This window comes from Schistocerca piceifrons, chromosome 7, assembly GCF_021461385.2.
Source record: "Schistocerca piceifrons isolate TAMUIC-IGC-003096 chromosome 7, iqSchPice1.1, whole genome shotgun sequence".
NCBI lineage: Eukaryota > Metazoa > Arthropoda > Insecta > Orthoptera > Acrididae > Schistocerca > Schistocerca piceifrons.
In genome coordinates this window covers 563,180,319-563,196,954 of record NC_060144.1, presented here as the reverse complement: position 1 = coordinate 563,196,954, position 16,636 = coordinate 563,180,319, and the positions used below count along the sequence as shown (strand labels likewise).

Here is a 16,636-nt window from a genome sequence, read left to right as displayed (position 1 = left end):
TGGAAGTTGCCACAGAACCGAAGCTGACCAAACATCATCCTTTGATCAGTAGAGGCATAGCCCATTCACTTGAGGAAATCAGTCTAATCATTTCCAGTGGCATTAAGTGATCAAGCTCCGACTGGTCACATAAAGTTACTGGTATTAGTTGTGCTTGAATAAAGCGAAGGCAGGTGGAGGGTTTGAGGGTGATGTGTGCTGTTTGCATAACCAGGCCCAGTGACAGATAGATCCAAAAACTCAGAACACAAGGAATTCAATTCGTGATAGGGCACTTAATCTGCCATGAGACACATTGTATCCACAATAGAAAAACCAAAAGTAACAAATGACACTCAACGCATGCCAATGGTGTGGTGTCAAGCCTGGCGTACTTTTGTAAGTCGAGTAGGGGCACGACGGCTCCAGTGTTGACACAATGGTGAACATGATGGCAAAACAGTATGAATATTGACGTTCGTTGATTCCTGCAGTGACTCCGGGGAGGGAGGGGGGGGGGGAGGGTTAGAGATCGATCTGTGGCTTCTATGTGACACTTTAGTTTCCTTCTTTTGTTGTTTCTTCCTCTTCTTACCCCTTCCCTTTGCTTCGACCCCCCCCCCCCCCCCCCCCCCCAGTATGCAGGGCTCTATGCACCAGGTCTGCATGCAGCCAACAACGGCAACATCACTGCAAGTCTCTAACTGATGGCTTGCGGTGTGGGGTACCTCAAATGACTGTGCATATGTGAAATCTCTGCTAATCTAGGCTCCTCAAACTGAAGGGCACATTGATGCACCTCCTTATCTGGAACCAAATGAATGATCGTGTCTCTGACAATGGTGTCCACACTAGACTCGCGAGACTTACCTGTGACAAACTGACACTTCCAACTGAGACTGTGAAGCTTGGCCACCCAAGCTTGATACAGTTGGGACATTGGTAGAATTTAATGTGTGCTGCAACCACATGCAAATGCTTTTGGTGATAAAAGAGGACAGCAAACAACATATATGTTCAAAAGAAAGTAACGCTGGATTTCACAGAGGAGCGAAGTGGGGTATCCACGATAAGCAGAAAGCCTTACGTATCTTCATGTTGACCAACTGTAACACCACAAAATATTGTCAAAACTGCTTCTTATAAGTGTCCTAGTCTTCCATGGATTTTATATGGCGGGAACAGTGACTGAGCCTGGCTCAACATAGCCAGCAACTGTTCCAATAAGGGCATAAGTGCCTGCAGCTATTGCAGAAGTGAGTGGAGTAAATCCACCATGGAAGAGCCTAATGGCAGAAAAGCACAGAATCTGAAGCTCATGAAAATTCGTCCCTCAGTGTTGCCACTTGCGTTCTAACAAGGAGACATACAGGTGTAAAAAAGAGAGAATTTTTTGGGTCACGGAATGAATTCAAGTAGGATATAATGAAATTAGTTTACACACCTCAAACACAGTTCATGACTGAGGGCCTGGAGACCCATCCATGTCCTTATAAACATGTTATCCACATCAGATGGGTAATGCGGTGCACGCTTGGTGGACCTGGTAATGCTGGTCAGTGACTGAGGTGCCCGTGCTCCTGGTGGCCACCTCAGTAGTTGCAGGCATGCCGTTGGAATGTTGGCCCACACTACACCCTGCAGTTGTGGCCCGACGTAGGTCTGCTGTGTGCTGTAGGTGTAGTAACCGAGGGGTGACTACAGCATGCAGCCTTAACCTCATTGAACAGTTAACATTTTCCTGCCTTTTATTACATTTGGCTGGTGATAGGCAGTTGCCTATTGTGATTAGACATTACTTATATTTATATCTCCTGTGTAGATTCCCTTCCTGTCACCACAAATGTTGTTTACCTCACAGGAGGAAACCAGCATTTGCAATCTGTCTGTGAATTCTGTGTTCTGTGTGTGTTTGCAACAACAGTTTGTGTTCTTTTTTTTGTGGGGATGAAGATTGGGAACTAGCTGGATAACTGTCTAGACAATTGCGGAAAGCTCCAGTGAGGTTGGGTTCTAGACAAGTTATTGAGAATCTGACATGAGCATTTGATCAAAGTCTGATGTGCATCCCTGTTTGATAAGTCAGTGTGCTACACATCAAGCTGTATTACCACACTTCTTGCATTTGATTAACTTTTACAGTGCAGGAGATAATGTTTCAGTGGAATGTGTGTGTGTGTGTGTGTGTGTGTGTGTGTGTGTGTGTGTTGGGTGGAATAATGTAGCACAATTTCTAAGCATAGATTAACAAAATAGGATTGTTTGTTTTGAAAAGCACATATATTGTATGTGAGTAGGGACAGGTCTAACAACCCTACCACAACAAAGGTCAGAATTTAATAATGATTGTGGTATTGCTCAAGCTGCTAACTACTGCATTTTCGGGCAACAACAGTCATATTATGTGGCAGGTGTCATTAGAGCACAGTTAATACTCATTTCATGTAATAATGAAAAAACTAGGCACTCATTTTTTGTGTTTCCCACTCAGGTCTCGTCATACAATCATGGCTCAATCATTGAAAATCTAGGTGGTTATGATTCCAAGCTCAGATGCAAAGAGGCCTAGGTTTTATTCTGCTATATTCAAAAGTTTTGTAGATGCGCTTCACAAACCATTCTTGAAGATTACACTTTTACTGGACAGTGGTGATGTAAAAAAATAATCAGCAGCCCGAATTTAAGTTACACTTCCTTTTAATTGCAATATCACGTAAACACAAAACATCACTTCACAATACAAAACATACGTGATAACATCTTCCTCACAGTCACTGTTAAAGTTCACATTTTATAAGCGGACTACGTTATGCGTCTTTCCAACATGACGTCCAACACTTGACTTTTTCAAGGTCCGACACTATAACAACTTAACAAGTAACTAACAATTGCTTACGCGCCCAAAAATCAGAGTTACAAGTACGTCAAAGATCATAGTGACAAAAGAAAGAATACACATAAGAATAATATCATTGCAATATAAACATATCGATGTATCACAAATGAAATCAAATCTGAATGTTGTCTCATAAATATTTACGTAATTCAAGTACCGTTACACAGGATGTGTTTAAGGCAATGATAAGGAGAAGCATTGTGTGTAAATTAAATATACATGTTTCTCTTCAGCTTACAGTTCATATGCAGCTACAGCTTTATGAAGTAGGCACAAAGTTCTGATGTGCAAGCAGTTGCAACAGACAGTGGGCACTCTGAAGCCTATTTCCGAATTAACCTGTCACTTCCTGTCGATGTGTGCATTTGTAACTGTGTAACTTCTGTTCAAGTACCATGTATATCAATGCTGATGTGTATTACTTTACAAGCTTCTAATTAGAAGTGTGACAAATTTGGTTATACCTGCATGCTTTGTAGTCTAGTTCTTAAATTTTTGTGTATTTTCTAAGCACAGCTCTGCATTTTAATAACTGTGTAGTGAAGAGTTCTGCTGTATTTAGTATGGGAATTGGCTGTGATTGTTGTGTTCAGATGCAAGCTGAGTTGGTGACCCTTCGTTCACAGCTCCACAAGGCGCTAGCTTTTGTCGTGCAGCCTGAGACTATTGCCAATGGGCAGCGCTGTTGGAGGCCAGACAAAGGGATCCAAGGAACTTCCTGTACATCCCACATGTCACTCGATTGGTCCACTACTGCAACCACCCTGCCCGCACTGAGGTTGATCCGTCACCTGTGGTCAAGTGGGTGGTTCTTCCAAGGTGTGGCAGGTAGTGAAGGACTTAGTAGGGGAACCAATTGAAAGGCCTCCCCAGTTCGTCTGAAAAATAGGTTTCAGGCGCTATGGATGATATACATCCTGAGCCAGATGCAGGCATTTATCTTGTTGCAGAGGATGGCCCTTGACTAGCAAGATCCAGTCTTTCACGGAGGGTGGCATTACTGGTAGTTGGGAGCCCCATTGTTAGTTGGGTAATTGGTCTCCTTAGAGATATGTCTATCAAGGAAGGGAAGTAGTCCAGTGTGCACTCTGTGTGCATACTGGGAAGAGTCATCCCAGATGTGGAACAGGTACTTCTGGATACCATGAAGAGCACAGGGTGCAGCCAACTGCTGATGGTGGATCACATCAGTATTAATTATGTGTATTGCTTTGAATTGGAAGAGATTCTGGTTTCCAGCAGCTAATTGAATTGGTAAATGCTGCCAGTCTTGCTTGTGAGGTGCACAACTAACCATCTGCACCATTGTCGACAGGCCCAATTGCAGGCATTTGGTGCAGAGCAGAGTTCAGGATCTAAATCACCAGCTCAAATGGTGTAGTTCTGTGTCGTGTGCCATAGGGTGGTGTAATTTCGGGCTCTGCTGAATATGTCGGGGGGGTCCATTACACACAGGAGACACCTATATGGGTATTGGGTTTTGTGTGGGGTGTACTGGGCAGTTTTTTAGGTTAGAAGGTCATGTGGAAAGTACAGAAAGAATGTCAGTGTCAAAGGGTGCAGGCCAAACACAAGATGAGCATAGACCTAGAACCAGTGGTATTAACGTTGTAAATTGTTGCAGATGACAAAGTAAATATTTCAGAATTCAAATCAGGAACAGCTACCAAAGCAACTTAAAATTGACATGGCCTCTGGTTCAGTTAGGCTACTTTCAGACGACTAAGGGCAATGAGCAATCTGCTTAATTACATACTCATATGGATGCCAATTTGCATTATGATTTTGGATCATGTACTGTGTTCGAACCTTATGAATTTGCTCAAAGAAAACAATCTATGAAATGTGAGGAAAACAAAGCAAAGACTACACTTGGAATATGGAACAAACTTATGGAAGAGATTGCCCAAACTATGCTCATCTGTCTTCTGGGGTATTGCTGTGTGCTATAGGATCCTTATCTGATAAGATTGGCAGAGGACATCAGAAAAGTGCAAAGAAGGACTTTTTGTATTGTATTGTCACAAAGTGGAGGAGCAGTTGTCATGGATACGTGACTTGTGGTGGCAGTCGTTAAAACAAAGGTGTTTTTTATTCTGGTGAGGACTTTTCATGAAATTTCGATCACAGACTTTCTCCTCTGAGTGTAAAAATATTTTGTTGGCGTTCACCTTCTTAAGTGACCATCTTGTAAACTGTATTTTAATTATACATTTCAGCCTCAGGTCAGACTGTGACATTATGTCTGTTTAGAATTCTTAGCTTAGCAAGTCATTATCATATGATTTGAATTCGTAACGTACTCAGATCATCTGATGAATTGTTAAGAATTCATTGTAAAATGTAATTAGTTTTGTTAATTTCCAAAGAAAACTATATTGTACTTCAGAAACAGGACATTGAGCAAAGTGCAGTTATAATATAATCAAGGTGCACCTATTTATGATAATCTGTCCACAAGCAGGCAGTGCTCTTAATTCTGATTGGCCTGTAGAAAACTACAATACCCACTAACAACTTCAGCTTTTCAAAATGTGATAGAATTAAGTGTGCTTTTAGATAAGATCGAATTTATTTATAATTGTATGTCATCAAAAATTTAGTTTTTTAAAGCATACAATTTAAGGTGGTCGTCTACCAATTCTTTGATTACAGTAAGCAAATAAGTTTTCCCCACAGTTTAGTTACAAGGACAGCTCCTGAGATGAGATGAAGCCAAAACCAATTTATGTACTAGTAGATGTTAAATCAGATTAAATGTTCCACTTTGAAAGTCAGTCTTACCACTGAAATATTAAACACACAAAACATAACAGTCATTGGAAACTCCACGTTGGAATGTCAGGAATATTAGGAATGTTAGGAATAGCGCAGACTGCTACTCGCCGTAAGGATGACACGTTGAGTTGCAGAAGGCACAATGAAAAGACATTTGTGTGTGAAGCGTGCTTGCCTGTGTGTGTGTGTGTGTGTGTGTGTGTGTGTGTGTGTGAGAGAGAGAGAGAGAGAGAGAGAGCGCTTTTTATTTTGTGAAGAAGGTATTGGCCGAAAGCTATGATGTGTAATGGTCTTTTTGTTGTGCATGTCGGCAACTCAACGTATCATCTTTACAGTGAGTAGCAATCTATCCTTATCCTAATATTGTTGATATAACAGTGACCAATTGAATTACAGTGTTAACACACAGAAAGCCACTGAACACTCAATTACAGTCCAACAGCTCAAAGAATATATCATATGCAATACAATAGCATACATTATCTTACCCACCAGCCATCATTCTTGCTTGGTGTGGCATGTGTACATCTGCTTTCCTAGCCATGTGTGGACACTCCAGGCATTTAAAACAAAATAGTTTGTATTATGTTTGTTCTGTGGTTATATGTAACATTGAAATCATCAACATCTTTTGCAGTTTCTTGCAGATTTATTGGTGCATTTTGTTGATCTGTGCTTATTATTCTGCAGGTACACAGAGCACTTGTTGAGAATAAAATGGTACCCAGCATCAATTCAAAGCCATTCATATCCTCAGAGCTGCTAATGACGCTTTCTGACTTGGTGGCTCATTTCTTCCCAACTGTTTCCCTGGCCAGTTGCAGGCAGGTCTTACAAGATGTACTTGGATTGGACCTCTATCGTGGCAATAGGTATATGTTACCTTTGTTTCTAATGAGTGGTTCACAAAAGGGCTGACAAAACCTACATAACAGAAAAAATTTAGTGATAATAGTAGCTACTGTATCTGAGCATCAAATGCATACCTGTACAATATTGGGGGAACTGTTTGTTGTAGTTGTATGAATATCATCGCTCTGTTCTTTTTATGGGTAAATTACGTAAAATGAATTTCTTTATGATTGTAAATCAGTGCGTAGATTAAATATACTTCGGAGAATACTGAAGCATAAATAATGTTTTCAGCAAATTCTTCTCTTTCAGTTCAGTAACATCACCACCACTATCATCATTGTAAGATATGACTGTGTTCAACATTGCCAAGCACATTTCTTGCAGTTCAGTTTACAGTAGTGCTGTATTATGTAATTTTAATCTATGGTATACCAGTCTGCTTATGAACGTCAGGTGTTAACACCCAACGGTGTTGTGTTTTTCAGGTTTTTATTGTTATTTGCATTTTTGACTGCTTTGTTTAGGTCCAGTTTCATTGATTCAAGCTACTCCCTCCACCGAATCATATACACCAACCTTGGCCTACTCCCCCCCACTGTGGCCAACAATCCCCCTCGGCCTGCTCCCCCCCCCATCGGCCTGCTCCCCCCCCCCATCGGCCTGCTCCCCCCCCCCATCGGCCTGCTCCCCCCCCATCGGCCTGCTCCCCCCCCATCGGCCTGCTCCCCCCCCCATCGGCCTGCTCCCCCCCCCATCGGCCTGCTCCCCCCCCCCATCGGCCTGCTCTCCCCCCATCGGCCTGCTCTCCCCCCATCGGCTTGCTCCCCCCCCATCGGCCTGCTCCTCCCCCATCGGCCTGCTCCCCCCCCCCATCGGCCTGCTCCCCCCCCCCATCGGCCTGCTCCCCCCCCCATCGGCCTGCTCCCCCCCCCATCGGCCTGCTCCTCCCCCCCCCATCGGCCTGCTCCTCCCCCCATCGGCCTGCTCCCCCCCCCCATCGGCCTGCTCCCCCCCCCCCCATCGGCCTGCTCCACCCCCCATCGGCCTGCTCCCCCCCCATCGGCCTGCTCCCCCCCCCATCGGCCTGCTCCCCCCCCATCGGCCTGCTCCCCCCCCACATCGGCCTGCTCCCCCCCCCCATCGGCCTGCTCCCCCCACCGCTCGGCCTGCTCCCCCCACCGCTCGGCCTGCTCCCCCCACCGCTCGGCCTGCTCCCCCCACCGCTCGGCCTGCTCCCCCCACCGCTCGGCCTGCTCCAACCCCCCGCTCGGCCTGCTCCCCCCACCGCTCGGCCTGCTCCCCCCCACCGCTCGGCCTGCTCCCCCCCACCGCTCGGCCTGCTCCCCCCCACCGCTCGGCCTGCTCCCCCCCACCGCTCGGCCTGCTCCCCCCCACCGCTCGGCCTGCTCCCCCCCACCGCTCGGCCTGCTCCCCCCCACCGCTCGGCCTGCTCCCCCCCACCGCTCGGCCTGCTCCCCCCCACCGCTCGGCCTGCTCCCCCCCACCGCTCGGCCTGCTCCCCCCACCCACCGCTCGGCCTGCTCCCCCCCCCCTCGGCCTGCTCCCGCCACCCCCCTCGGCCTGCTCCCGCCACCCCCCTCGGCCTGCTCCCCCCCGCCCCTCGGCCTGCTCCCCCCCGCCCCTCGGCCTGCTCCCCCCCGCCCCTCGGCCTGCTCCTCCCCCCACCCCTCGGCCTTCTCCTCCCCCCACCCCTCGGCCCGCTCCCCCCCCCTTCGGCCCGCTCCCCCCCCCTTCGGCCCGCTCCCCCCCCTTCGGCCCGCTCCCCCCCCCCCCCTTCGGCCCGCTCCGCCCCCCCTTCGGCGCGCTCCCCCCCCCTTCGGCCCACTCGCCCCCCCCATCCTCGGCCCGCTCCCCCCCTTCGGCCCACTCGCCCCCCCATCCTCGGCCCGCTTCCCCCTCGGCCCGCTCCCCCCCTCGGCCCGCTTCCCCCTCGGCCCGCTCCCCCCCTCGGCCCGCTCCCCCCCTCGGCCCACCCCCCCTCGGCCCGCTCCCCCCCTCGGCCCACCCCCCCTCGGCCCGCTCCCCCCCTCGGCCTCCCCCCCTCTCGCCTGTGCTGCTCTCTCTCGCCCGTGCTGCTCTCTCTCGCCCGTGCTGCTCTCTCTCGCCCGTGCTGCTCTCTCTCGCCCGTGCTGCTCTCTCTCGCCCGTGCTGCTCTCTCTCGCCCGTGCTGCTCTCTCTCGCCCGTGCTGCTCTCTCTCGCCCGTGCTGCTCTCTCTCGCCCGTGCTGCTCTCTCTCGCCCGTGCTGCTCTCTCTCGCCCGTGCTGCTCTCTCTCGCCCGTGCTGCTCTCTCTCGCCCGTGATGCTCTCTCTCGCCCGTGATGCTCTCTCTCGCCCGTGCTGCTCTCTCGCCCGTGCTGCTCTCTCTCTCTCTCTCTCTCTCTCTCTCTCTCTCTCTCTCTCTCTCTCTCTCTCTCTCTCTCTCTCTCTCCCTCTCTCTCTCTCTCTCTCTCTCCCCTGCTGCTCTCTCTCTCTCTCTCTCTCTCACCCTCCCTCTCCCCCAAGCTGCTCCATTGCTCCATCCTCCCCCCCTTTGCTACTCTCCGTGCCTCTGTGCTACTGTTCTCCCCCATACTAAGCCCCCTATCCCTTGTGGTACTCTCTTCCTTGCCCATGCCAGTACCTCACATTTGTGCTATTTCATCTCTTTGTGCTCCACCGTCCTTCATGTTTTCTTCTCCCAATCGAACAGAATACATTCCTCGATGATTATTGAGATAATTGGGGGAGTCGGTCATGACAAAACTATTTCACATGGTGTTGAAGCTGTGGAAGACAGCAAAACATGCACAAACTTTATTAAGAATTATAATCACACTTTCAAAGTAGTCAGATACTGACAGGTTTAAATACTACTGAACCATTAGTTTGAGTCATTGTTGTGAAATATTGAATTGTTTATAGCAGAATGGAAAAACTGGTAGATGCCAATTTTATGAAAGATCAGATTGGGCCCGAGAGAAATGTAGGAATATACAAGGCAGTTCTGACTCTGTGACCTATCGTAGCAGATAAGTTGAAGAAAGGCAAACCTATATCCGTTGCATTTGTAAATTTAGATAAAGATTTGAAAATGTGACTGGACAACATTATTTGACATTAGGAAGGAAGCAGGGATGAACAGAGGGAGCAAAAGGTTATTTATAACTTCTACAGGAGCCTCACTCCAGTTCTGAGAGTTGAAGGACATGAAAGGGAAGCCTTTGTGGAGAAGGGAGTGGTACATGATTGTAGAGTATCCCTGAATTATTCAGTGTGTACATCGAGGAAGCAATGATGTAATCCAAGGAGGAACTTGGAACTGGAATTGAAGTTCAAGTAGAAGAAATAAAAGGTTAAAATTTGCCAGTGATGTAAATCTGTCGGACAGGAAAGAATTCAGAAGAGCAGTTCAATGAAATAAGTATTGTCTTGATGGAATAAGTCTTGAGGAGAGATTATAAGATGAGCTTTAACAAAAGTAAAACGATGGAAATGAAATATAGTTGAATTAAATCAGATGGTGCTGAGGGAATTAGTTTAGGAAATGATACACTAAAAGCTGTAGATAGGTATTGCTATTTGGGGAGCAAAATAACTAATGAGGGTTGAAGTAGAGGGGATGTAAAATGTAGACTGGCAATAGGAAGAAAAGCATTGCTGAAACAGAAGAATCACTAAGTGTTTGGAAGTCTTTCCTGAAGTAATTGGGGTGTAGCCTGATAGAGTGGAAGTGAAATGTGGATGATAAGCGGTTCAGACAACAGAACCGAAGGTTTTTAAATGTGGTGCTATAGGTGAATGCTGAAGATTGGATGAGCAGATTGAATAACAAATGGGAAGGTTCTGAATCAAATTGGGGGGGGGGGGGGATTTGCTTAACAACTAGAATAAAAGAAGAATCCTGTGAAAAGGGTGGACCTAGTATTCTTTTCCAGTCCAAGTTTATACTCGGTCTGTAGTGGCCTTGTTGACAAGTGCGGTTCCAAACTCTATATTCCTTCCTTCGAGAAATTGAAGTTTTTCCGTTTTTTGAAAGAGGACCCAACAGACATGTCAAGTTGCAGGTGTATAATCTAGTTTTCAGTGGAGTTCTGAAATAATACATGTCAAAATATGGATTGTCTCTGCCCACATCACTGGACTCGCATTTGGGAGGACGACAGTTCAATCCCGCGTCCGGCCATCCTGATTTAGGTTTTCCGTGATTTCCCTAGATCACTTCAGGCAAATGCCGGGATGGTTCCTTTGAAAGGGCACGGCCGATTTCCTTCCCCATCCTTCCCTAACCCGAGCTTGTGCTCCGTCTCTAATGACCTCGTTGTCGACGGGACGTTAAACACCAATCTCCTCCTCCTCCTCCTCCTCCTCCTCCTCTGCCCACATGTACTTTTGAAGAAATAGAAGTAAATGTTGTGAAGGAAATTCCATGTTGTGACTTTCAAAAGTGTTTTGCAACAAGCACTCTCTATAGTTCATGTAACTTATGTGGTATATGTCAGTTGTTTTCTGTTACTGTTCACCAGTAGTTTGTGACCAAGTGGGTAAATGTCGGACAAAATCCAAAGGTCTGTTGTTGCATCTTCAAACAGTCCTAGAGGTGTGAAAAATGTGCAAATCCACCAGGGTTTTGAGTCCACGTTGAAGTACAGTTCCCCTGTACCTGATGGATAATTAAAGTCAAACGTTGGAGTAAGATGAGGGCATAGCACCAGCAATAGAACAACCATGCCTGGTAAAGTATTGTGTTCAAACCAACGTTTTTGCTGTGGAAAGATTTATCTTTCACAGAGACATAATGAGTTGTAATTTTGAGGACATTGATATGAAATTTGGAATGTTTTTGGTCAGTAAGTGATATCTACAATGAGGGAGATACAATTACAAGTATATTCAATGTGGTGCTGAAGCACTGGTGAGAAGTTGCATAACTATTGAACTGTAAATTGTAGTGCCAGTGTGATACCCCTTAAACAAATAATGTCAGTGAAGTAAGTGGGACAATTAGAATAACTGTATGTATTAAAGAGGATTGAGAAAAAATTCTAAAAAAGACTTCAACATGGCTGTGAAAGAGGGCACAAAGTAAACATCAGTACAAAACAAATTCTTTAATGCAGTGTTTAACTTGGTAGACTTTCTTTTGGAAGGGTTTTTAGAATGTTTTTGCCTCCCAGTGTTCATGTTTCTCAATGCACGTGTCGTGCAATGTCTGTAGTTATGCCCCTTGTTGATTTTCACAATTACTATGTAAAAGGAAACACTCCATATCATATATTGCATATTTTGAATGTAGAAAACTGATTACAGTAAAACAAGTATCAGTCCCAGTTCGTAGTTTCCCTTCTTGAACTCCATGTTTTGGTTATTAGCTTCGACGATTTTAGTTTTATTGACAATGGAACAGACCTGTATCATTCCAATCAGCTATTTTTAATTTTCAGTATGTGTCAGACATGACACAGAGTTCAATTAAAACAAGTAATTCATGTAGAATGAAAATTAAAAGTAAAACTGAGTTGAAACTTCGGTATTCTCATTAGGCCATCCAAGCCTCAAACCCAAATTCAGTGGGTGAACATTGTCTCTGAAATGTTAGGGGAAGGCTGCAGATTCGATTCCCGGTCCAGCACACGGCTTTCTGAGGTGAATCAAGATTAGTTAGTGCTGCTAGGTCCCTACCCCTATTCTCTCCTGTCATCCCTCACCTGTGAAGGGAGGGAGTAGTGGGGATAATAGAATGTGAAATTTTATTAATATCAGAAATGTTCTGCATTTCACGTAAAAAATATTTTTTTAATTGTATATTGACAAAAGCACAATTTCAATTGCAGGCAACAGATGATGATACTTCGTGAAGCTGGGAAGTGCCAGTCTGTCAACGACATTCTGCCTCTGGTGCATTTACGTGACGTGATACAGTACATGCCCCAGATGAAGTACATGTTCAGCCGCATGAACGCCAACCCCAGCAGTGAGGAGAGCGCCAGCAAGCGGCAGCGCACCAGCTAGGGCACAGCGTGGCCCTGTGTGGCCACACCGTCAGTGCCGTGGCAGATGCCAGCTGCTGGCTTCGGCTGGCCTCAGCACTACGGCCTCTAGTTCCCACTGCCCTGCACGCAACGTGGGAAATGCCGTACAATTCGTCTGTGGTGTTAGACTGTACAGTTGTCCGTTGTTAACACTCGGCATTTAAGTTATGTGCAGTTGAGCACCACTGAAAAGTGTCCTGTCGTTGACGATACAAGATGATTTTTGTCTGTAGATGAATGTTAAGTTTTCACTGTCTGTTTTTCTGAGAACGTGGACGCTACAGTTGAAGCAAAATGAGAAGTGAAAAATGGGCTGGTCCTTCATTTAAAGAGACATTACAGATACACACCTATACGACCACCTTGTTCTTCTCCAGTGGGCAGAGAGACTTACAAAGTGCAATATCTTCTCTCCCTGATGCAGAGGTGCAGTGATACATGTGGTGCATAGCTTTTTAAATGTTTGCCAGCCAGCTTTCCCATCTGTCAGAATAGTTATGGATCACTTCTCTTCCCTGCATTTATAATGTGCATCACATTTTCCTACGTGAAAAGCTGCCACAATTTTCTATAAACCACCACTATGACTTCAGAGGATAAAACATAACCGAAGACTGAAAATGTGTTACACTTGAAATGAAGTGTAACAACATATAGAATTATTGTTTGTTGTTTGTTGCTAGTGTGAAGTCATTTTTGCTTTTATAGCTGTCTGAAGCTGTTAAGAGTATTTTATCTATTTGTAGCTTTCTTTTTCATTGATCACAGTGACAAATTTCACAAATTGCAGAAAATGTAGCTATGTTGATTTCATTACTGAATTTTTGTACTGATGCCAGGCTAGTGTATATCGTAAGTCATATGTGGTGGTGATGTTACTGGTGGATTTGTTTACTGTAGTAGAGTATTTTTTACTGTGATAGACTGACTTGTTGTTTACAGTCAGAGGAATGTAACATTGCGGTGTAGATAAACCGTGTGCATTCCACATTAATTTACTGCCATCATAATGCGAAAATGTCACATCATGAAAAAAATGTTGACGACTTATATGGTCGTTCTGTACATATATGTCCATACGGATTGATTCTTATGGCCGTGCAAATACAAAATTGCATTTTGTTTTGCATATTGCGTAATATTATCTTGTACAGAAAACCGATAATCATTGTTTGTAATATATGTATTTATTTTCATTCTTTGTACATACCAAGATAAGTACATGTAATTAATTCAGCATTAAATGCAAAATCATTCATAAATGTGATAATCAATACTTCTTATTGAATATATAAATAATTTCAAAAATGTAAATATTGCTTACTTTTTACTAACAGTAATTCTGACTCGAGGCAGCTGAAGCAGGTCACGAATAAGTATAGCTGACACAAGCACTGATACAGTTTATTGTAATGTGGAAGCTAATTACATCATATTTCCGTAGCTCTGTCCTTGTCCTCCTTGTTTCTTTAACGATTTTCCTCCTGCTAACCCCTCCCTTCCCCCGCCTCTTCTCTCTCTCTCTCTCTCTCTCTCTCTCTCTCTCTCTCTCTCTCTCTCTCTCACACACACACACACACACACACACACACACACACACACACACACACACACACACACACAGTTAGAGGAGGAGAGGGTCAGTTTCCATCCGGATACTGTTGGGACGCAACATTTACTTGAAATGTTCATTTGGTTATGTGTTTTGCAAGATCTGATAGCATTAGCACCTTGTAGAGTAAGGTTATTTGTTCTGTTTATCTTTGCCCCCAAAAACAGAAACTTGAACCGAACCAAAACATGGAATGATAGCATTTATGGGCTCAATGCAGCTTAGAATTTAGTTACTTTCTGTTTGGATCCATGTATTTATATAAAACAGTGCAACATCAGTCAATTTATGTAACACATCATTTATCAGTTTGTAGCCCTTGTTGTGGTAAGTGTGCCAGTGTACTAGATTTTTTCCCATACTCGCAAGTACAGTGAAGCCTCAAAAGATTAATTTTTACAGATATAGAATGCTAGTTGGTTGATACATTTATGGTGGTGGGAGGGAGGGAGCCAAAATTGTCCTGTATAATGAAACACTTCATATTTTTCTCCCCCTGTGCACTTGAGTGTTGGCTAATTATGCACTCCATTGAAATATGTTGGAGCTATTTGTCTGTCTGTCTCTGTTTCCCTCTTTCCTCACTTGCAAAATGGTAAATTTGTAGAGTTGACCCACGTCATTGCTAATAGTGAATGAATCAAAAAAGTAGAATACGAAAAAAACAGTGACAACTGAAATTATGGGGGCCTGAAAGTCTCTGAATGGTAATGAACGTATGATGGCAAGAGAAGAATTACAAACTAGAATGATGATAAAAAGTACAAAATGTGAGCAAAAGTCGTGGACAAATTGGAAAAAGTTCTTGTCAGATGTAACAACTTCAGTAAGTAGTAAGAGATGTATGCTAATAACCCTACTCATGTTTCTATAAAAGCTACAGGGCTAGAATTTTGTGTGGATAATTCACTGAAGTAAGTTACTTTCTGCAGTACTACATCAACAGCTGTTTTATTGTTTTTCTGTGTTGTTAATTTTTTTCAGGCAAGTGTGTACCAAATAATCAATTATGATAGAACATTGTTGCGGATGTGACTTTTGCATGCTGGCCACTATCCTGCAGTTAAAGTAAATAATTTTATAGGGTGTAAAACTGTCTGCCCACCAATAACATTTACATAATTAATTCTGACATATTATGAAATATCTTTTGTTGTAGCTACTTGTAAGTGAGACATGGTATTCATATTCTCATGACATCAGTTATGGACTGATTACACGCAAACAACTCATTGCCATATGTTTATTTCTGATGACACATTTCTCCCCACAGGAAAAGGTTACTTCATTTGTGTTGTAAAATTCCTGATGCTATGCTCAATACATAAATTGACATAGCATGCTAATCAGATTGTTAGATGTTGATTACTATGGTAGTCATAAAAACAGTACATTATTATAAGTCACAGCACTTTATTGCATTTCGTTGTCTGTTGTCAGAATATGTAACAGTAACACCAACTGATAGTCCATTATCAAGCCAGAGTGCTTCAGAGAAAATGTTTTTGTTTTATTGTTGAAGTGTTTTGTAATGCATCATTGTGAAAACTTAGATGCTTCCTGTAACTGCAGCAAGGGATATTAATGTATTGAAAAATTTTACATTTGTATGGGTAGAGCGTGGGCCTCCTGATTTTTATGTACAGTTGAATTTTCTATGAAAATTGTTCATTCCAGCTCTGCAGAGAAATTGCGGGATAGTTACAAGAAAGAGAAAAGAACCCTTCCCCCTCTCCTCTCTCCAGTCTTCTTCCCACATAGTGAGAAGCAGGAAAACAAATGTAAAAGTTGCTGCCAGAGGAAAATCTAGATAAAACTTGTAGTTTACTTTATAAATATGAGTGACTGCTTAATTCATTTTAACCATTAACATTCTCACTATACAGAAGTATTGTAAAGTGAAAGTAAAGTTCCTGATTATGACCAAAATATTTGGACTGTCAAGACAAAGTAGAATGATGTAAGTGTAGGAGAACTCTTACATGTGAAATTCCTTTTTGTATAATTAAAAGAATTCAAATGTATGGAGTTGTATTGTGAATTCATTTCATTTGGAACACTGTTAATTTCAATTATACCCATTAGAATAGTTATCAGGATCATATGGCGATCCTTGAGAAAATTGTGTTACTTGTAACAATATGAAGAATATTATTATGGTGGTAATGAAATACTGTTTTCAGTCTGATACCACACCAAAAACAGTGCTATGAAAAATGCATTGTGTTACTTGTTCCTTTATTGATCATTGTGCTCTATTTGTCACATAAGTTGTTATGTTGCAATAATAAGTTGTGGGAGGGAAAATGAAGTATGTGTGTTACATAATGTAGTTTCCTCTGCAAAGTTGTGTGTAGAGTGATTCTTATACATGCACTGCCATTGTGATGAATATTGGTAAACATTTTGTTTACCTGTACCAGTCTTTCATTTTGTGTTCAGATTTTAGGAATGTGGTTAACGGTATCTTATGTCAATATTTAACG

The 16,636-nt window shown here is 43.7% G+C and overlaps 1 protein-coding gene across 3 annotated transcripts in view; it reads left to right on the top strand.

Annotated features, from left to right (window-relative positions):
* LOC124804632 overlaps positions 1–16,344 on the top strand; it is a 100,016-nt gene extending 83,672 nt beyond the window's left edge. The window contains exons 7-8 of one of the 3 annotated variants that reach the window (XM_047264844.1): positions 6,344–6,525; positions 12,341–16,344. In XM_047264844.1, the coding sequence (XP_047120800.1) occupies positions 6,344–6,525; positions 12,341–12,518 (360 nt within the window). In that variant the 3' untranslated portion in view covers positions 12,519–16,344. The remainder of the gene's footprint in view (positions 1–6,343; positions 6,526–12,340) is intronic. The other 2 variants (XM_047264845.1, XM_047264843.1) reach the window with 2 other exon arrangements.
* The last annotated feature ends 292 nt before the right edge of the window (positions 16,345–16,636 follow it).